General features: G+C 39.5%; 1 protein-coding gene across 1 annotated transcript in view; it reads left to right on the top strand.

Annotated features, from left to right (window-relative positions):
* The first annotated feature begins 464 nt into the window (after positions 1-464).
* KLHL4 (kelch like family member 4) overlaps positions 465-22,828 on the top strand; it is an 88,214-nt gene continuing 65,850 nt past the window's right edge. Inside the window, exon 1 of the mRNA XM_065410820.1 lies at positions 465-883. Coding sequence (XP_065266892.1) covers positions 465-883 — 419 coding nt within the window. The remainder of the gene's footprint in view (positions 884-22,828) is intronic.

Genomic DNA, 22,828 nt, shown 5'->3' on the forward strand with positions numbered 1-22,828 from the left:
TGTAGTGAAATGCAGTATTGTTTATTAGCAGGCTTCATGCAAATCCTCATGGGAAACAAGGTCTTACCACTTTATTTGTATGTGCTTCTCTGCATCTTAAGTTGCTGCCTAAGATCCCTTAGGATCATGTGAGGCTAGGTTATATCTGAGAGCTCTGTGCTGTAGTGCTGTATGTAAGCTTAGCAGCTGGGTAGTGTTATGGTAGCTGCTTTCCTGTGCTAAGCTGATTTACTTGTTTAAGGTCTGACCTCATCATCCTGTCAGTATGGATTCCCACCTATACAGTTAACAGCAGCTTAGCATCGGCTTGAAGTGCTAGCAGTATATTAGTCAGAAAAAAAGAGGGCTACTGGTATTTGTTCCTTTGTTGTCTTTTCTTAAGAAGAGGTGCTGAAACACAAGAGATAACAAAGAATCCATTTCCTTTCTAAAAGAATAGGCTTTTGTTCTTTTTTCCTGCAAAAATGTCAGTTTCTGGAAAGAAAGAGTTTGATGTGAAACAGATCCTAAGGCTACGCTGGAGGTGGTTCAGTCACCCCTCTCAAGGTTCCACAGGCACTGGAGGCTGCCTTCAGGAAGGATATGAGCATAGAGGGACACCGGTTCAGAATAGGTTGAAGAGCCACTCTCGGGACAGAAATGGGCTAAAGAAAAACAACAGTCCTGTTCACCACAATATACTGGCACCAGTGCCAGGTCCAACCCCTGTGCACCACCGATCTATTCAAACCTGGCATCAACAAAACCTCATAGAACAGCTGCGAGCAAATGAGGATATCCCCAAAGCAAGCACGGAGGAAAATTGTGTCAAAGAAGATTCAAGTAAAAATATACAGGAGTTGCAGATGATCACAGACGAAAATACAGATGAATCCACTGAGAGGTAGGAGTTTTAGATGTCTGCCCTGTGAAAGCTATACTCCAATCCAAATTATTCCTAAATAATGTCTTTGTTTTTAACTAGAGTTGCCTTCTACATTCCTTGAACTTGCACTGTAAAATACAGATGTGACTGATAAAGAATATTTATAAACAAAAAAGTGTTCAAAATGAACCTGAGCCTTGCCATGCATTTTTTATATATTTTATGCTTCGCATTTTTCATTTTTGAGATCTAGCTCCTAATGAATAAGATCTGTCACTGTTTCCTTTGTTACTGCATATAGCAGCTCCAAAAAGCATGTTAATTTGTTGCCCTAATTTGTTATGCATAAAAACAATGAAAAACGATCCATCACAAAAAACCGTCCTCATTCTGATTTTATCAATAACTGCAACTTTGAGAAATGTAAAATGTTGGAGACGCACCCATTATGTTGTTGCCACCAGTCTGTTAGCATCTTCACTGCCCCTTTTTACTGCCCTCTTGATAAATATAATTAACCTTGAACCATGTGGAAAGGAACCTACTTGGCATGGCTTTGAAAAGGTTCATTTCAAATCATATTACCTTCACAGCTAATTTGCTACAGTGAGAGACTAAATACTCTCTGCAAGCTCAGGTAATGAAATATTACTTACAGCTGTGAGATCTTAATGCAGGAAGCTCAGGGTATGAGTTATTTTAAAACGTTAATATTGAGGGCTAAGATATTTATACAAGTCATTTGACTGAGGGTGACATGTAATATGCTTATTTTATTTTTGCTGATTTTTTCTAAGCAGATACCAACATTATTTACAATACCACATAAAATTAGATCCAATCAAGTGTATATTTTAACATGGCAATTTATTTGTTGTATTTTGTGGGTTTGCTATCACTCTACCAGGAAAATTGAGGATCTTTACACTAACGAAAATGCAAGACTAATTTACTTAGAGACAGTTTCTGGCAGTAAGACACAGTTGACAGTTTGTGTATTTTTAGCAGTTATTTGTTCAAATTGTGAAATCTGGCATATAGGACATCTGTGATTCCTTAAATATGTCTGTACAAAAGAAGATGCATTCTGAAATTTCTTAGCTTGAAACTTCATTTCAAGTAGCATCCTAGCAGGCAGTGTTTAGTATACAAATTAATCACAAAACAAAATCAAATAGGGAACAGTGTATATAAACAAGTCACTGAAGTTCTCAAATGCAATCAGATCAGATAAAATTAGGTGTATGCAGGTTAACTTGGTCAATCATTTGTAAGAGGTATGAAAGATCTAAAATATAAGGTCAGAACATGTCTTGTTGAGATAATACTAGATATTTGAACTGTTATGAAAAAAAAAAACAGTCAAAATTTCCTAAAAATTAAGTCTAAGTATAAATTTGCTGAGAAAGTGTGAATGAAAACACTGCCAACAAGAAATGTATTGAATCAGAGAAGTGTCCACTGACTTTTGTGAAACTACTGACCATTAAATTTACAAAAAACTATACATTTTGACATTCTGTCCCTATGAAGTGAAAAAAAACAACAAATGATCACATTCAATTAGAGAAGTTATTAAGGATCTGTCTCTCAAAACAATATAGTCACAATATTTACCCTTTTGTATATAAACATTCTATCATAATGTGACAAAATTCTGTGACCTAACATTTCAGCCAATGAGTCATTTCAAGCATCTGTAAAAGTACTAAAGTCTACTTCTTTCTTTAAAAAAACCCTATATATAAATATACAGCATATGTTAGTATGTGCACACAGCGAAAACAAATCTCTCTTGACTCTTCTCCTTTTACAGTCTCTTGGGAAAATTTTATACTGAGATTATAAATTTTTTACAAATATAAGCCTTTTATGAAATAATACAGCTATTCAAGCTAGTGGTTTTTCCACAGAAATATTAAGAAAAGATTCTGCTTTGTTTTATATTTTTAAAAAGCCAGTTAAACTTCAAAATATAAAATCTAACTTCAAGGGGGGAGGAATAACTTAAAAGAAGTTTTAATACATACAAGCAATCTTACTTTAGCTCCCATATCTCAATTTCCATCATCAAACTCCCCTCCCCCCGCATGTTATTTCCATGCCATACAACACTATACACAAACCACACACACTAATTCACATTGTCATTGCAAGAGTAGACGTTAAATACTAGGTGCACTACAGTTCATAACAAATACAAAGACGAAGTCTTTACTATGTTACCAATAGAGGTTGTTGCTGTCATAAACTGACACATACATTTTCTGCTCTTTAATGCTCTAGTTGTTCAGTTACCTATGAAAGCAGTCATCTTAAACCACACAGGGCCTGATTTTTCCCCAGAGATGTTAGGAAGCCATGATTTTAACTGGAGTCACTGGGAACCGCCAATGCTCAGGACTTCTGAAATATCAGTCCCACTCAGTCTTCTGGATCTGCTTAATACATCTTACTACACTGTTAAAGCTATGGCAGATTACCACAGCCGTACACTCTAAATTTCACATCCGCACCTGAATTCATACAAAAGGCGTTATCAACCATATCTCCTGTTCTAGGAGTGTAATGCCTCCACAGAAGTGTCTTGCTGCCATACTCTTTAAGTGTGCACCTGGAATCACTATACTATAGCCATGGAATCACTACACTATAGTAGGTAGCAATCAGGAGGTATGCACAATCCCAGTATTCAAAACACAGAAAGTGTAAGTACCATGATTTCTCTAACCATCCCTCTGCTCCTCTCTAGATTCCAGCTACAAATAGGGCTTCTGACTATAAAGAAGAGGGGAGGAGTTCTAAGGGTTACTTTGACCGTACCAGAGTCAGTAAGAACTCTATGATAAATGGGAAAGGACAGGAAACCAGGTCAAAACCTTTACCATAAACAGACTTTTGAAACCACTTCCATTTGACAGTGTAACTCTTCCTAATGGATAGGTTTTGAGACTTTAATATGATTGTCTTGGTCTCAGGAAAAAAAAAGACATCTTGTTTTAGAAATCCGGCAGCCATGTCATCAGAGGAAAGTACCTGAAATCCAGATGCATCTCTGTTGTTCTCCTGGAACAAGAGTTCCTGACTCAGAAGAAAACTCAATGGATCATTTCTGGAGAGAGCAAAAAAGCTCCAAGAAACTATTCTGCCATGCCCATATTTGAGAACCAGTCGAGTGGCTCAATTCCAACAAATTTATTTAGAGCCTGGACTCCTTAGCTCTCCCAAGACCATGATTAATAAAAGGCCCAAGCTGTGGTCTCCAACCTGGACTGGCAACATTTGTGTCTGTCATTATCAGAGGAACAAGCTCAGAGAACATTCCCTTCAAGATATCTTCTGGCAGTGTCCTAGTAGAGGGTCTTTGATCTGCTAACGGAGAAACACTATAATGTCCAAGCTATCAACACTTGGTTTGCATACTGATTTCAATTATACTTGTAAGAGTTGCATCTGAAAATTTGTAGAAGGGACAATAAAGGTGCAGTAAGCCATCAAGCCTAGCAATGACAGATAAAAATCTCACTGGCCTTCTATTGTGTCCACTGTCTGGATGAGATCTGTCCTTGGTTCGAATTTAGGGTGGCCCTTATATTAGTTAAAACCTGAGTTGGTGCCAAGGTAGATCTTGTATTTACTCACAGAGATCTTTGAAGAGGAATCAAGTCCGTGACAGGTATGAACTTCTCCAGTGCAATATTGGGGATTGTGGCCAATCATATAGATATACCTGGAAGATGGTATGATGCAGATAAACTGTAAACACCACCAAGCACTTGCAGCTTGATTGAAAGTCAGTGGAAGCCTTTCCAGGGACTTCACTGGGCATTAATTAAGGCCCTGGTGAATACTATTGCTATCTCAGACATGCTGGCAGACTGTCATGAACCAGAGGTATTCTTCTGGTAACTATTGCCTGAACTTATGAAACCACCTCTTATGGAATCTAGGTGAAAATTTCCTGCAAAAAACAAATGGACTCAAACCTGAAGATCTGGCCAGGGTGTTTGAAGCTTTCATCTTTTCCTAAGGACTCATCTGTCTTCTAGCTGTAAAGGTCTGTGCCTACAGAAGACAGTAATAAACTTCAGCCCTGGGCCTCAGAAAGACTACAATTCCTTGAGGCAGGCAAGCCCTGAGAGAGAGATGGCAGTGACGCCAGAGATATCAAAGGAAGTCCCGAGGGAACATTTGGACACATACAGAATTTCTTTTCCGTTCCCTTTTTCTGGAATGTTCTGGGCTCAAGAGACAGCTTTGTGTCATGTAGATAAATATACTTCCAAACCTATATAGATATATCTACAACAGCTGATAATTGGCATTTCTCAACCTCAGGAACCCTAATTTATTAAATAAGCAAACTCTTTCAAAGTACATGGAGGCACCTGTCTTCAAGCAGACAAATACAATAAAATGCTTGGTATTTTTAGGCCAAGCTGTTTTTGAGACACTATAAGCCAAAAACACTAGGGAGCTTTCCAAAAAGCTGAGAAGATAATACCTGATTTTTAAAAAGGTTAGCATCTCTAAAATACATGGTAAAATTTTCCTTACACTTTAAAAATAAAGATCTATTCTGGCATCAGATCCTATATGGACAGTCTTCTTTCAATTTGGCAAAATTAGGGGGAAGGGCACTAACAGATTTTAACAGAAATGTAGTTCTAATGTCAGATATGGACAGAGATAAAATGCAGAAGTGAAAGTCTGATAAATGGAGGCTACTTACATTATAGAAGTCATGTTTTGGGGAAAAATATACATACATACATAACAGTACACCAGAAGGGTGACTAGAGAAGGGAAAATGCAAAGGCTGCTTAGATTACACACTAATTGGAAGATAGATTAAAATTAACAAAATAGACTATCGAAGAGTGATCCCTGTAGAAAACCAAAAAATTGACTAAACAAATAAATTCCAGATAATATTTTGTAGGCAACTTCCCACATCAAACCAATATATAACCTGGATATTAAATATCTGTTAGCTATATTTTTTATGAAAACATTAATCTGGAATTGATGCCTGATAGATGTGACTATGTATCTGGATCTGTGGAAGCATACAGTATCTACAAAAGCAGAGATGTATTATTCCAGGAAATACACCACCACCTGTGTATTGTTTAACACTATGTTCATCCAGGTTATTGTACAGTATATGAGAATTAGAATTAACTGTGGTATGCAAGATTCCACAGCTATTTCCATTTTTCAGCAGAGAGAGAACTGTGGTATCTATGATATCACTATGTGTTACCTATGGGTAAATGTGAACACTGTCCAGGTATGGGGCTTTTGAAAAATCTCAGCCTTGGAAATTTAGATGTACAACTCCCATTAATTTCAGTACAAATTTCCCCTCTAAATTGTAAGGTGGTTTTGAAAGTCTTAGTACTGGTGTATAGTATGGTGAAGTATATATTCAGTAGGACTCCTTTCTCCATTGAGGCAATGTATTTTCTGTAGTTTCCATTTACAATTTTCAGTTATGTCTGGTAATTCATTTTGAAAGATTTTGAAGTTTCTGAGATTCCACTTGAGGAAATGTTGAGAGGATAGTCTGAAGTATCTTATAAGAAATGTGTAGTAGATTTCTTGTTTAAGACTGAAAACTCATTTAAATGTCAGCTACGTATGCCATCCACACAGAGAAACTTTATTACAAATCTTATTCTTCACTCTCCCTGATAGACATCTATCTATACTGTAGGGCAGTAGACCCTTCATATATTATCTATTACAGTGGGGGTATCTCTCTCATAGCTACTCAGGAGGGGGTGAACCCCATCACAGAATGGAAAGGGAAAGTTAATTATAGCACAGGGGCAATGGATGTACCTATTGAAATGCATCTCAGCCACAGAGTGTGGGATAGGATTCATTAGGTGATAACTTCATGGACACCTTGGCTGTGTTATGTGTGAAGAAGGTATCTTAGACCACTTGAGAGCAGAGCCTTTCCCAAAGGACAATGCCTATTGACTTGATGACATGGTGGTTGCATCCTGATAGGAACTCATTGGATAAAGTATCTGGGTGAATAATTTTAGAACAGTTTTAATGAGTCTTGCCTGCTGGATCCCAAAGTTGGGTCCAAAGGTTTTGGCCTTGCTCCACCAGAGAGGTTATAGAGATGAAAGAGGCCTATCTAGACGCTGAGGTCATTGAACAGCCCAAGAGATGGGCAAAGCTAAGGGTCGAGAGAGGAGGGATGAAGGGGAACCCCAAGCCCCACAGGGCAAAGGCAACACATGAGGAGAAAAATTTCTAGACAGTTCTAAGTCCCAGGGACAAGAGGAGCTAGCAACACCTCAGAAGTTCCCATAAACCCATTACGGACCATCAGGCAGCAATCAAGAATGCCCTGTGGTCTGTTTTTGCAATAGCCAGTATGGCTATATAAAAAGAAACTGCCCTCATATGGAATGCAGTTACCTGGCATGCTATTATAGCCTTGTTTGTGGACTGGGAGGTTCCCATAATAGGGTTGAACCCTACCATAAGCCATTAGATTAGGGAACCGGTAATAAAATCCTCTAGACTAACGGAATACGACTCTGACTGCTGGTTAATCCAGGGCAACAATAATAAAGGTGGGCAGACACATGCTGGTACACATTTCCTGTATGCATGTTGAGATTCACATGTACCTGATTGTGGAGGTGGACATTGAAGTATGAGGTCAGCAGGGCCAGCTGAGGGTTGGGATGGTAAGGAACCTCTCCTGGTCTGATATTGTTGGCCAAAACTAGTGGTGTTTCATGACCCTCATACAACACAAGATATCACTGAGCTGATAGATGACAAGATAATGCTGGCCCAGGAACCTAGGCTTAGGGCTGGTTAATCTTGCTGAATAGGCTGGAAGTAATCAGACACACCAGACAGGCTTGGCAGATGCTGAAAGAGTCAAAGATGAGGTTTTAAGTTGTCTCCAAAGCCTGGAGGTGCAATTAAGAGACCAGACAGCTTATGCAAGAGATGTTGAAAGGACAAACAGGAAGCTTTAAAGCATCTTTAATGCCTGGCCATGCAATTACAAGAGGTGAGGTGAGAGGTGGAGGAAGCGAAGGCCTCCTGGCAGAAGGTTATGATGGAAGAAGAGAAACAGGAACAGGAACTGATCCAAACCAAGATGGAGCTGGACCATATATCAACTGTTCAAAGAGGGGCTGGATATGTTGTGGGTAGCAAAATAATTTGGACCCTTCAACCCAGGAACAAGCACCCGTGGACTTGAAAAAGAAGGAAATTGGGTAGACCTCTGGGGAAAGGATGCCCTCAGTGAGAAGACAGAGGAGGCTGCACTAGCCACAGAACCGGATTCTCAACTTGGGGAGATACCAGAAAAGGATGAGGGGAAAGCTCAGGGTACACAGATTGTTGACTGCTGATCAGGCCATACAAAAAGTCACAAGACAAAGAACAGCTGGAGGAATACTATCAAAAGAGTCTGCAAGAAAAAAAGACCTATGGGTTATGTGGGTGCATGAACTAAAGGAAGAACTAGAACAGGAATTTGGACCAGCACAGTAACCTCCAAAGAGTACCCCCAATGGGTACTGTTTAAAGGAGGAGGAGGAGGTAACGTGTGATGGGATAAAAACAATCACAGGCTGGAAAGAGGTTAATTATGAAATGGATGCAATAGATTACTTAATTAGTTATATCTCAACCACAGGGTGTGGGACTGGAAGGTATTGGGTGATAACTTAGTGGACACGGAGGCCCCAGAAAAGGCACGAAAATTCTCTCTGATCAGAGAAGCCACAGGGAGCAGACAAGATCCTATGAAAGGCTGAAGTGCCAGAGGCTGTTGAAGGCTGGAAGTTCTAAGAAGCTTCATACCAGAGCTGGAGAGAGGCAATGGAACCCCAAGAAAGGGGTTAAGCACCAGACCCAGAAGAGAGGTTGATTCTCTTCAGGACTTTAGACTGTACTGGGACATCTGTTGCCCCAGAAGTGGGTTAGTTTAGCAACTTCTCAGCTAGAGGACTGAGTGGTGCACAAAGAAAGATGAATTGCAGGGGGCACCAGAGACAAAAATCCCTGCAAAATCACACCCTGACACAAGGGGGCACACTGGAGGTGAGTATGGTAGACAAGCACTACAGTTCTCTTTCTTTTTTGAATAAATATCTGATATTATCAGATAAAAGCCTCAGCTGACATTTTTCAGGTAGGAACATCATGAAAGAATTATCCATTTGATTGTTGCAATATCCCAACAGGTTGGGAGAGTGTAGAATATTAAACAATGGAAAATGAATCAATGAGCGTTCTCTGGTCCTAATTGCCAGTTCAGAGTAATATCATTTTGTCTTAGTTAATGTGGCATTTGCCAGTGGCACAGTCTGTCACATTTCTTATTAATAAAGGACCCTTTCGGGGATGCTTTCACACTACACACTCATCATGGCCATCTACATTTTGCAACAGACATTCAGTGACACATGATGTCATTTTAATTTCTCAGGAGCAAAAGATCAGTTCCTATCAAAAAGGATGAGAGTTGATAATTTCTTTGAAAAGAGAACATATGATTTTATTTTTTTAAACTGAGCATATTCAGGCCAAAAAAATCCTCTTTACTGAGAATACAACTCTGAGTATTCAACTTAAACTTCTAGACTGGTTAATAATGCTTGATAATAAATAAAAAGAAAAATTGATGAGTTAATTGAATATAGCACTCAGGAATTAAGACAGTATTGTTCTGTAAAATGTCATTATTTTAGTTATTTGAGCAGGCTACTCAGTAACTGTCTCAATTCAGAATGTGAGAAGAATAAAAATGACAAGGCACTCACTTTCCAACCTTAACTAGAACATGGATAGACCATGATATATTTATTAGAACAGGTGGACAACTACTGTGTTCAATATGCTTCATCAGGAGACTAGTTCCCTGCCAAGAGTAAAGAGTCAGACTTGTAAGACAATTTCCTGATGCTTCAGGCAAAGTTTAGAAACTACTATTGCTAATCTCATCCAGCAGCAACCTTTATTTTTAAATGAAGCCATTAGCTGTTTTATTTTATCCCATGCTTTCTCTGAACTTCTAGTGTTGTAAAGGAAACCTTTCAACACTATTTGACATACTCACTAATGTAATAAAGAATGCTAAAAATGTGGCTGGACAAGAAATAGTTTGCCTCTGATCTTCATCAAGAGCTGAAAACTGATTTTAAAACCGTTTACTGGTTGTGAGCTACATGTTACAGTCATTCAAGACAGAGGAAGAGGTTTGGAAAACAGCATAAATAAAATGGAAGGCTTAAGATTCTGAACACAATGCTTTCATTATTTCTAAGTGAAAAAGGAAACTCTAAACTATACCAAAGGTCTAACTATTATATTGGAGAAAAATTATAGAGTTTGCAGAAGATGGAAGTTCCTTTTCAAAAAGGATTTTAAGATTTCAAAATGTGGCTTCATTCCAAACAAACAACCCTCCCAAATTTAGAAATTCTCTGTAAAGGAATATTCAGGGGGGGAAATCATTTTGGGTCAAAACATTTCATTTTCACAAAATCAAAGTCATTTCAGAACAAGAAGACAAAATGTTTCATTCTGCAAGTGTGGAAGGGAGCTGCATTGGGAGGTGGGAAATAGGGACTGTGCAGAGCTAGCTTCCCTTCAATGGTACGGATCATTGGCATAAAGGGTACCTTATACATAGGGCCCTACCAAATTCATGGTCCATTTTGGTCAATTTTACAGTAATAGGATTTTAAAATTAGTAAATTTCATTATTTCAGATATTTAAATCTAAAATTTCACAGTGTTGTAGCTGTAGGTGTCCTGACCCAAAAGGGAGTTGTGGGGGGGGGGGCGGGGGGGGTAGTCATAAGGTTATTGTAGGGGGGTTGCAGTATTGCCACCCTTCTGCACTGCTGCTGGCAGCGGCGCTGCCTGCAAATTTGGGCGGCCGGAGAGCAGCAGCTGCTGGCCAGGAGCCCAGCTCTGAAGGCAGCGCCGGTGCCAACAGCAGTAAGGATGGCATAGTATGGTATTGCCACCCTTACTTCTGCACTGCTGCCTTCAGAGCTGGGCCCTCAGCCAGCAGCTGCCGTCCTCTGGCTGCCCAGCTCTGAAATAACGGTGGCAATACCATGATTCTCCCTACCCCCCCACAATCCCCTTTTGGGTCCGGACCCCAGTTTGAGAAATGCTGGTTAGGGTAAAAGTACAAAAAAGACCATATTCCACGGGGGAGACCAGATGTCATGGTCCATGATGCGTTTTTCACAGCCGTGAATTTGGTAGGGCCCTACATATACACTCTAGTAACCCTTGCTTTGATACACATGAATGGCCATGATCTGGCCCTTTCTCTCTCTCTCCCCTTCTCCTTTCCCCCCTCCCCCCAAGAACTGTGAAAAAGTTCTTAATATTAAGTTCCCTTACCGAGATAAGACATTTTTGCTAAAAATTATGTGCAAATATAAATAAGTAAAGAAAAATGCATTGGTGAAATTTTATAAACTGAGAATAAAAATAAAATTAAAGTAAGTATTAGAAGAAGTGTGTGGTCAGAATTATTCTGGAGGTTTCTGGAAATCTATAGCACTGAATGACAAACCTACTATTCTGGTAAATTTGACACCACGATTTTCAAGCTTCCTTTTTATGAATTAGTATTTACCTTTTCTTATAAGTTTTCAACGCTTGCCTCTACAAATAGACTGTTCACTTGAGTCTCCAGTGTTGTTGTGCTTGTGTCATACATAACAGGGTACGCTTTCAGAGTGATGCACTGTGTTTTAGCCACATAACTGCCTTCAGTATTCTCCATGTACCATATACAAAAGGATGTTCAAGCAAAGACAGTCATACTCCTCCAATTGGCTAAGCCTCTCAAAAGAATTTTTACACTGAACAATTTATATGACCCCATGAACATGGCTCACTAATTAACAGATTAGTTTTAATAGGCTGGTATTAGAAATCCTTAATTGGAATTTTGTATATTCCTTTAAGGGAATGTTTTCAATTGCTCAAGGAAGAGGAAAAAGGAAATAAAGGAGGAGACTCCACCAGTCTTTATTTCTGATTGATAATTCCATTGACATTAGGAGCATAATACTCATACCATGAGATGGGTAAACTTCAAAGAAAGATGTGTACTACTTATGTACTTATGACTTGCGTCTGATGAAGTGGGCATTCACCCACGAAAGCTTATGCTCCAATACTTCTGTTAGTCTTAAAGGTGCCACAGGACCCTCTGTTGCTTTTTACTTATGTATTGACTGCCAGTGAGTGTATAAATGCAACAATTAGTATACATATACAAAAACAAGTATAAGACTCAAATCTGTTCTTGAATTCAGATGTTCTACACCTCAAGGTAATGTGCTGCCACTTCATTAAAATAGACATGCTAACTTGCATCAGTATAAAAAATTGTCAGAATGTGTCTGCAATTACTTAAAAATATCCTCCTCAAAATCAGTAACTCTGGGACCAAAATCTCTAATTCTAAAAAAAGTTATGAGAAGGTAACCTGTGTAATTTTGCACAATACCATTGACCTACAAGTATTAACATATCTAACCATTCATTGCAATCACTACAGAAAACCAGGCCATCTGAAATATGTGCCTTTTTTTTGCTAAAACCACTAAGTGCTATCAAACGAAGGTCTGGAAAACCCAAGAAACTTTGATGAAACAAGTGCATCATGTGAGTCTGAGATGAAAGTACATTTTTAACATATGACCTGTTATTTGCAAGGAGCGGTTTTCCACTTTGCAGGAATACTCACACAGACAGAACTCAAGGAAATGTCAGTTTCTTGTGATTTTTTCCTCTCTATACAGTATCTCAGATTATATAAACAGAAAATAATTTTAATATTGGAAAACCACTGTCCAAATAGAGCCAAATCCTAGCCTTATTTGGCAGCAAGAGGCACAGTACCCACTTTCTGACAATATAGCTATTGACCACACTAATCCTAACCCTAACCCTAACCCTAACCCTAACCAACAGACTAATCTTAATGAGGGTTGGGCCAAGTGCAGAATAGGGCCCTAAAGTTTTGAGATCAGAATCTGATGAACAACTTGAATGGAAGGGAAACTCTTCCTACCTCTCCACTTGAGCAATCCTCTATAGATCCTGTCCCTTTCCCTTTCTTGTGCTATAGCTTTCAAAGCTCAGCAACACCCAGTTAAACTTGCTTGGGAAGAGAGAGAAAAGACTAGGAATGTGGAGTGAGCAAAAGAAGAAAACAAAAAAAATTCATTGGGGAGGAGTTAGAGACTATTGGGGGTGAAGTCTTCCCTAATGTTGCTAGAACCCCAGGTGTTACATTTCACTTCCACCCTAGGAAGGAGACAGAGCTGACTGAAAGTATATGAGTTGTGTGTCAGCCATCGTGTTGGGAAGGGGTCTTTCTGGAGCATCTCCAAAGAGCACAGAAGAAATATACAAGTCTTGAGTGCTCTGCCTCATGGAGGCAGAAATCATAGATATGGTTAGGCACTTAGTGAATCACATCTAGGTGTGGATGTTGACCAACAAAGTTAAATTATATTTTGTTCTAAGGCTCAAATTCTATCTCCTCTATTTCTGTAGTGGTAGAATGTAAAGGTCCGGGAGGCAGGCAGTCTGGCATAGTGGTCACAGCTGGGTTGAGGCCTACACACCAGGTCGCTAAGCAGAGGTAGGAAGAATCACAAGAGCCAGACCCTGTAAGCAAGAATCAGGGTCAGAGTTAGGCCAGAGTTGTCGACAGGAGGTAGCACCAGTCTGGAATCAGGAGGCAAGAGTTAGAATCAAGCTAGAATCAGAGACTAGAGGTCAGAGGCACTACCAAGCTAGAATCAGGAGGCAGGAATCAGGGTGAGAGTCAGGTTGGAGTCAGAGATCGGAGATCAAAGTCTGGCATTGCAGCAAGCAAAGTCTGTGTAGTTGCCCAGATAACTTCCTGGGGCAACCCATGGGGTTAAATAGGGCACTAGTTACTTCCAAATCACTGGAAGGTCCTCAGTCCATTGGTTAGAATGCTCCCATTAGTATGTTGCTCCCATAAGTTCATAGTCCAGAGGCTAGAGGAGGATAGAGGCTGGAGCAGGAAAGAGGCAAAATGGAGGTGTTTCCAGGGCCTTTTATAGCTTCTGCTATGTGGAGGGAAACCCATTGTTTCAAACAAAGCCCTCAGCATAGCTAGTGGAAAATTACAGGTAAAAGATGGGAGATTGGAGTCACATGGGCAAGTCACATGTCCCTGCATAGTTTCCCTTAGTCATAGCAGGAAAGTCCATTATCTGTAGATAGGTGTCTCCCATGGTCCATTGTGAGTTAAGTGTCCCTTGATGAGCCAATTAATTTGAATAGTCCCTTCAAGATGTGCGGGCTGAATACCTTGTGGGCATTACCCCAGGAGCAAACATTTGAAATATAGGTATAGAGCCAATACTCATGATTTCAAATACAAAAATGATAATGCATACAAATAGCATAATCATATTCAGCAAATCATAACCTTTCCATAGACATCTTACATGCCACATTTTGTACGATTTGTTGCAAATATGTAACAGTGGTTGCAACAATCATCTATATAGTCATATTTTAATCAGATAACGTCACAGTAGGAGAATAGGGTGGAGATGGGAACTAAGTATGAGGCTAGTAAAAAGCAGCAGCTAACCAAACATTGAGCATAGGTTAAGAGTAACACTGTCCTACAGCCCCTAGAATTGCACCAAAGGAAAATCCCCTTTACGTAATTTAATTTCTGAGAGGCAAAAGTGGTAGAATTAAGGCAGAGACAATTTAACAGGAACAAATGTAGCTAGATAGGCAGGGCAAGAACCAAGGATAATGTTGGAAAATGAGAAGCAGATCATTCCCTCCCGCATGACAACCAATGGAAAGGGATTTCTTTGATAAGATTCTCCTGTAACATACTGCCAAGCTGGTGGGGTTCACTCCTGTGTAAAAGTCACTCCAAACCTACTGGATCCCAGGAACTCCCAGAATGCCCTGTGCCCCTGCAGGGGGTTCGCCCTCCACAGCCCTCTGCTAACATAGCTCCAATGGAACTGTGAATTTCTGGCCATGATTTTTCTCTAAAGGGGTAGCCTTCAGAAAAATTAATAAAGTCCCATATTACATTAACTTTTCTTTGTAACATTGTCAACAGACCTGAATGGCTGACTCAGCTTGTAAGTATTGACACAAGTGCTCTGGTGAATCATGTAAAGAATAAAGCTAATTTATTATCTGCCATTTCTTACCTTAGGAAACATGGGCCAGCACCAAAAATAGACAGCCAACCAAAACACATACCTCAGCTTGTTAACGCAGTCTGCATCACCAGAAAATACTAAGATTCAGATCCACAAAGGTACTTAGGCCTCTGAGTCCCAACTTTGCTCCACCTATCTCCTGCTTAAACCCCAAAGTGATTCACGAACTGGGGGAAGATAAGCATTCAGCTGCCTCTTGTGCAGGGCCTGATTCAGTAGGCACACTCAGAGGCTGCCTACCAGATCAGATTCTATTCAAAATCTGGCTGGAAGAAGTGGTGGTCACCTTATAAAGTTTAGTCCAGTGGTTAGCACACTCTCCTGGAATGTAGGAGACCCAGGCTCAATTCCCCCCTCTCTGCCAAAGGGGAAGAAATTATTTGACCAGCCATCTCCCCACCTGTCTGGAGAGAGCTCTAACTACTTGCATCTGAAGAAGTGAGGTTTTTACCCACGAAAGCTTATGCCCAAATAAATCTGTTAGTCTTTAAGGTGCCACCAGACTCCTTGTTGTTTTTGTAGATACAGACTAACACGGCTACCCCCTGATACTAACTACTTGGCTAAGTTACAAGGTGAGCCCCACCAGCACTTCCTCCTCCTCTGGCTTGTTTGTGTGGAGTGAGACAGGCACCTAACTCATTCTCGCAAGATGTGCCTTAGGCACCTAAGCCACCTGAGTCTAGGAGATGGGTTCCTGTTTGTGGATCGCTAGCAGAGGTGGGCACCTCCCTCCAGCCTGGACTTAGGAGCCTAGTTCCACAAGTGGGGCAGGGTTTAGGACATACCCATCATCAACATCTCCCATTGGTTAGCTCCTCGCATAGCATACTGGCTTTTGTGGATTATATAGAGACCCTAGGAATCTAACTCAGCTTTTGTCAATTGTAGTGTTGGTCTTGTGATTTTCTAGGCACTGTGGTGCTGGGCATTGCAATGCCTAAGTCCCTTCATGGATCCCTCCTTAACTATGTGGGATTTAGTTAGTTATTAAAGATTCTCTTCTCCTAGTTATAGTTTCCTGTTGGTGTGACTGAGGCTCCCTCCTGCTTCCTTTCATTACTAACCAACACCTAGGCCTATATCCTCCAAGGAATTTAGGCACCTAACTTTCCTTTAAGGAACTGGACCCTGATTCCCACATTCAAGTGCTTCGCTATGACTACCCAGACACTTAGGAAATGAATTGGGGGAATGGAAGGGCTGCCTTGCTAGACCGAGAGAAAGGATTTAAACAGGGGTTTCCCACCTCTCAGGAGAGGTGCTCTAGCCCCTGAGTCATGAGATATTCTGCTGGGGGGCTCTTCAGTCTCTACCCTTGCAGCTGCTCCACAATGCATAACTAACAGATGAGTGATTGGAGCAGAGAGACTGGACCTGGGTTTTCCCACCTCCCTGGTGGGTCCCCTAACCATTGGACTGCACAGTCATTCTTTCCTTCTCTTTATCGCTCTCTGTGGTGCAACAGCTACAGTAGAACCTCAGATTTACAAACACCTTGGAAATGGAGGTTGTTCATAACTGTGAAATGTTCGTAATTCTGAACCTTATGATTCTTTCAAAAGTTTACAGCTTTGAAACCTTACTATGCAGAAGAAAAATGCTACTTTCCCTTGATTTTTTTTAGTACACCTCTACCCCGATATAACGCTGTCCTCGGGAGCCAAAAAATCTTACCGCGTTATAGGTGAAACTGCGTTATATCGAACTTGCTTTGATCTGCCGGAGTGCGCAGCCTCCCCCTCACCCCCGGAGCACTGCTTTACCGCGTTATATCAGAATTCATGTTATATCGGGTTGCGTTATATCGGGGTAGAGGTGTAGTTTACATTTAACACAGTACTGTACTGTATTAGCTTTTTTTCCTTTGTCTCTGCTGCTGCCTTAATTTGTACTTCTGGTTCCAAATGAGGTGTGTGGTAAACTGGTCAGTTCGTAATTGTGGTATTTGTATTTAAATATATATTTAGGCCATAAAGAAGCATGAGAGAGAGTGAGAGTATGTACCTTTGTGGATCCCATGCCTTTTGACTATGTACATTTGGGTCTTAAAATCAAAACTGTTATGGTCTATTCCAAGTTTTCTTGTTGACCTGCTCTATAAACTTGAGCAAATAATCCAAGTTCTCCATGCCTCAGTTTACCCATGTTAAAGGTAAGTATCAATTACCTACCTTTCAAGGACAATGTAAAGCTTAATCAGTGTTTGCAAACACCCATGATTTTTGCATGAAAGATGCTATACAGGAGCAAAGCATTTTTAATAATATTAATTAATAAATTATGTTGATGCAATGTACCACTTTGCTTCAAAGCTCATTTTTCCCATGACATTATCTGGCACAAAAATCTCAGCTACACTATTTTACTGTTACTACTGTTTAGATCATTGTATTGCAAGAGAAAATGTAACAGACAGTAGCAAAATTGGAGTGTTTTCATCAGAGAAAGAGGGCACGGACTGTCAACATTTGCTATGCTTCAGTCCCCCTTACAAGTTAGAAGTTAAGAGCAGAGGATGCCAATCTTGCAAAGTGCTGAGTATTTTCAATGCATGTTGATTTTAATGAAAGGTGTGGAAATTCAGCACCTTTCAGAATTGGGCAATACATACCTGGATGTAAATGAAAACTGATGTGTGAACCACTGAAAGGTAAGAAATCTTAAGTGTGGAAGAACAGCTATTCTCAGATCTTTCATATGGTGTGTGTTGCCAGGGAAACCTTTTTTTTTTTTTTTTTTTTAACACAATATGAATTTAGCACAGATGCTCAGCAGGCTCTGTGTATGTTATCATTTTAGATTGCACTGGAATATTAGGAATTATATATATATATAACAAAATTATATATATAGAGAGAGATTCTCATATGAATTTATATATGAATTATATATTCTTAAATATTTATTGTTTGAATATGTATCTGATTAATTATATTTTACCCATGTCCTGTATTTGCAGGGTATCTCTCTTGTATTTTGTCTCATTTGCCACATTCATTGTGATTTTCTTGCTTCTGGGACACAAGCTTAACTTTAAATGCAATTTTTTTAAAATATCAGGCTGCAGTTCTGAGTTTTCACAGCAAAAGTGTTCACTCAGAGTTTCTTAAAATCTGATCCATACAGGTTCTGCATTTTAGATTATAAAATGTTGGGGGTAGTGATCTTATCTTTGCATGTTTGTACAGTGTCCAGTACAGTGGAAATAAGTCCACCTCTGGTGTCCAGAAATTATAATGGATGTTGAAAGAGTAGACAGGGTTCAGAGAACAGCTAGAAATGATTTGTGTTCTGAGACAACAAAAAAGCTCCTATCTTTACCTTCAATAATAATATAATAAAGTGCATCTAAGACTGTCATGTTAATCCATAATCTGATAAATTCCATGATGGGCAGTTACCTGCATTGACAAATTGCTCATAAACTCTAGAATTGTTTTATTTTGTTTGTTACTTAAATCTATAACATAACAAAAAGTTCTTTACCGATAAAGAAATGAAATGAGACGAGTGTCACTAAAATAAAAATTGTGATGATGTATATATTAGATTGGAACTACAATTTATAATGATGACAACAAAACTCACCAAATCTTAAGTAGTGCTATGTAATGTAGAAACTGGACAAATTGTTGTTTATTTGTGGACAATGCCATTCATTAAAATATCATTGGATAACAGGTGGAGAAAGAAAGAGACGCGTAGTTGTACAGCTGTAAAGTCTCAGAACTACCAGAACAGCTTGAGGCTGGATTGGGGAGGAAGGGGGAAATTGATTCTTGCTATGAGGCAATCTAGTTGCTGTAGTGAAAGGCACCATTTAGTTATGAAGCAGACATCAGCCATTCCACACAAATTATTCCCAAGTCATCAGATTCTATCTTTTCCGGTGCACCAATAATTCTGAGATTAAGAATTTTCTGCTGGTTTCCCTGCTCTTCAGCTCTGACACCTTCTTATAATTCAAAACTGATGTAAATATTAAACCAAAGCAGTACGAAGAATTTTAAATGTGACACACAAACACACACCGCTTTGTGTTGTACCTTGTCAGAAACATTCAATCTTTTTATCTACTCTACTAAAAATATATCCTGCCATATGTCTATGTTATACCAATAGAATAAAAACCAGCAGGATCTTATTAAGAGGGATAAGGCAAAGATGCCACATTTATTGTAAATATAATGATAAAGTAAAAGATAAAAGTAAACAACGTTGTTTGACTACTTATTCCTATCACTACTTATTCCTTATACACACACATATATATATAGATAGATAGATAGATTCATTCACACAATCATTCATTCAAGTTCTGTATAGGTGTTATAGTTACCAGCCTAGAAGTTGCTCATGCCAAGTTACTGGCCAGGTAGCTTGGTCATGAGGATGGAGCCGAGTCTGTGTCAGATGCATCTGATGCTCCTGGAGGCTGGCAGCAGAACCAGAGAGACTCAAAGTCATCAGTCTTTAGAGTCCATTTTTATAGGAATTAATTCCTATGTTAGTCTATGGGAGCTGTTTCATCCTGCTGTTGCTGACTCAATCAGCAGATGGCACACATTCCTGTCCAAAGTGGCACATTCCTGGTGGCTCCACATTGTCCGAAGTTTGTGTTTCTCATCCTTCCAGGTGATGGGGTGGATCCCAGTTTACCCTCCGGGGGTTTTCTGGTCATCCACTTGACACATTCTTCGGCCGATGGATACTTTCTTTCTAGGCTGGCACCTCCCTAACCATCCATGTATATCAAGCATTCATCAGCATACATTCCATATCTTAACCATATTTTAATTTACTGTCTCCACCACTTTCGGGGTGTGTGCTAATTCATTTGAGACTCCCGGCCCTTTAATCACAGAGGGTGGGGGGTCTGTCCTAGGAGCCCTTGAATGAAGTGAAAGTCACTTAACAGCTTACAGTGTTTGTTTACATTGTATCAATTACTTCAAGAACAAAGTCAGTTAACTTGTTTGTAAGTTTTACATAGTAGTAAAGTATCTTTCACAGGATAGATATAATCAATGATTTCTACAGACAGTAGCTTACAAGTTTTAACAGAAGACCCAAGAGATTTTTGTACTTGGTGAAACTGGATTTTAAAGTGTGTAGGACAAATTATGAGGGGGTCACTGTCACTTGGGGGAATCACTGTTAGTACCTTCTTTAATATCCCTACATCTACTTCAGTATTTTGTACAGTAAATCCTTACATTTGGCAATAGCAATTTTCCCAGTTTCCTATTGTAGTAACCCAGGCAGTTATTGTTGCTCGACCAGGCAAAGTCTCAGCTTGTGATAACAGTCCCTCTAGACAGGGAAGGTTATGGAGGGCAGGGGGAAAAAACACAACAAAACAACCACCATAAGACTGCCGGGGAGTTTTTTTTTCTTTTTTCTTTCTTTTTCATACATTTAACCATACCTACATGAATCTTGAAGGAAAACTAATGGCTTTAGATCACATTTCTGTTAAAATATACAAATAAAGATGCTCCGTATGAAGCTTTCATGTGAGTCCTCTAAGCAATAGCGCTCAGGCACATGCTCTCCATTTATCCTTATGAGCAAATCACTATCTAGTTCAGTTACTAGTTAGCTTTGTTTAAATTAAGGCTTCATTACACTGTTTTAGTTAGTGTTACAGTGCATTCAAAACTGAATTTAACACAACCGGCAACAAACGTGCAGTAAGGTCTGGAACAACTGTGCAACCTGTTTAATAATTCAAGAGTATTCATTTGTCAGATATAAAGCTCCTATTTGTACTGCACAAAGTATAAGAACATAAGAACATAAGAACGGCCGTACTGGGTCAGACCAAAGGTCCATCCAACCCAGTATCCTGTCTGCCGACAGTGGCCAATGCCAGGTGCCCCAGAGGGAGTGAACCTAACAGGTAATGATCAAGTGATCTCTCTCCTGCCATCCATCTCCACCCTCTGACTAACAGAGGCTAGGGACACCATTTCTTACCCATCGTAGCTAATAGCCATTAATGGACTTAACCTCCATGAATTTATCTAGTTCTCTTTTAAACCCTGTTATAGTCCTAGCCTTCACAACCTCCTCAGGCAAGGAGTTCCACAGGTTGACTGTGCGCTGTGTGAAGAACTTCCTTTTATTTGTTTTAAACCTGCTGCCCATTAATTTCATTTGTTTGCCCCTAGTTCTTATATTATGGGAACAAGTAAATAATTTTCCTTATTCCCTTTCTCCACACCACTCATGATTTTATATACCTCTATCATATCCCCCCCCTTAGTCGCCTCTTTTCCAAACTGAAAAGTCCTAGTCTCTTTAATCTCTCCTCCTATGGGACCTGTTCCAACCCCCTAATCATTTTAGTTGCCCTTCTCTGAACCTTTTCTAATGCCAGTATATCTTTTTTGAGATGAGGAGACCACATCTGTACACAGTATTCAAGGTGTGGGCATACCATGGATTTATATAAGGGCAATAAGATATTCTCCATCTTATTCTCTATCCCTTTTTTAATGATTCCTAACATCCTGTTTGCTTTCTTTGACTGCCACTGCACACTGCATAGACGTCTTCAGAGAACTATCCACAATGACTCCAAGATCTCTTTCCTGATTAGTTGTAGCTAAATTAGCCCCCATCATATTGTATGTATAGTTGGGGTTATTTTTTCCAATGTGCTTTACTTTACATTTATCCACATTAAATTTCATTTGCCATTTTGTTGCCCAATCACTTAGTTTTGTGAGATCTTTTTGAAATTCTTCACAGTCTGCTTTGGTCTTAACTACCTTGAGCAGTTTAGTATTGTCTGCAAACTTTGCCACCTCACTGTTTACCCCTTTCTCCAGACCATTTATGAATAAGTTGAATAGGATTGCTCCTAGGACTGACCCTTGGGGAACACCACTAGTTACCCCTCTCCATTCTGAAAATTTACCATTTATTCCTACCCTTTGTTCCCTGTCTTTTAACCAGTTTTCAATCCATGAAGGAATCTTTCCTCTTATCCCATGACAACTTAATTTACATAAGAGCCTTTGGTGAGGGACCTTGTCAAAGGCTTTCTGGAAATCTAAGTACAGACCCCTTCAAAAAACTGTAATAGATTAAAAAATAACAGGAGTACTTGTGGCACCTTAGAGACTAACAAATTTAATTTTCATGAAGTTGATGGATTTCCACTCCATACGGCTAAATGCAGTGCCTTGCATAATGACAGGTTTCAGAGTAGCAGCCGTGTTAGTCTGTATCCGCAAAAATAACAGGAGTACTTGTGGCACCTTAGAGACTAACAAATTTGTTAGTCTCTAAGGTGCCACAAGTACTCCTGTTATTTTTGCGGATACAGACTAACACGGCTGCTACTCTGAAACCTGTAATAGATTAGTAAGACATGATTTCCCTTTACAGAAACCATGTTGACATCTCTCCCAGTTTTGTTTTGGGTTTTTTTTGGCAAAACACCACATTGATGCTTCATCTGTACATATATACAGGATGATCTCTTGAATCAAACGTAGTTCTGTATGGTTAATAAAATATCCTCTGTTATGTGCCACATGTGAGACAATTAGAGGAAAAAGCCATTATTTCATTCCTGCTGGTTACTACTGTGACATTTTATAAACCAAATTGATGGTGATCATTGATCTGATTTTCCTGTGTGTCATCTTTTAATATGGAAGTCATATCATGTATT

This window comes from Emys orbicularis, chromosome 9 (assembly GCF_028017835.1).
Source record: "Emys orbicularis isolate rEmyOrb1 chromosome 9, rEmyOrb1.hap1, whole genome shotgun sequence".
NCBI lineage: Eukaryota > Metazoa > Chordata > Testudines > Emydidae > Emys > Emys orbicularis.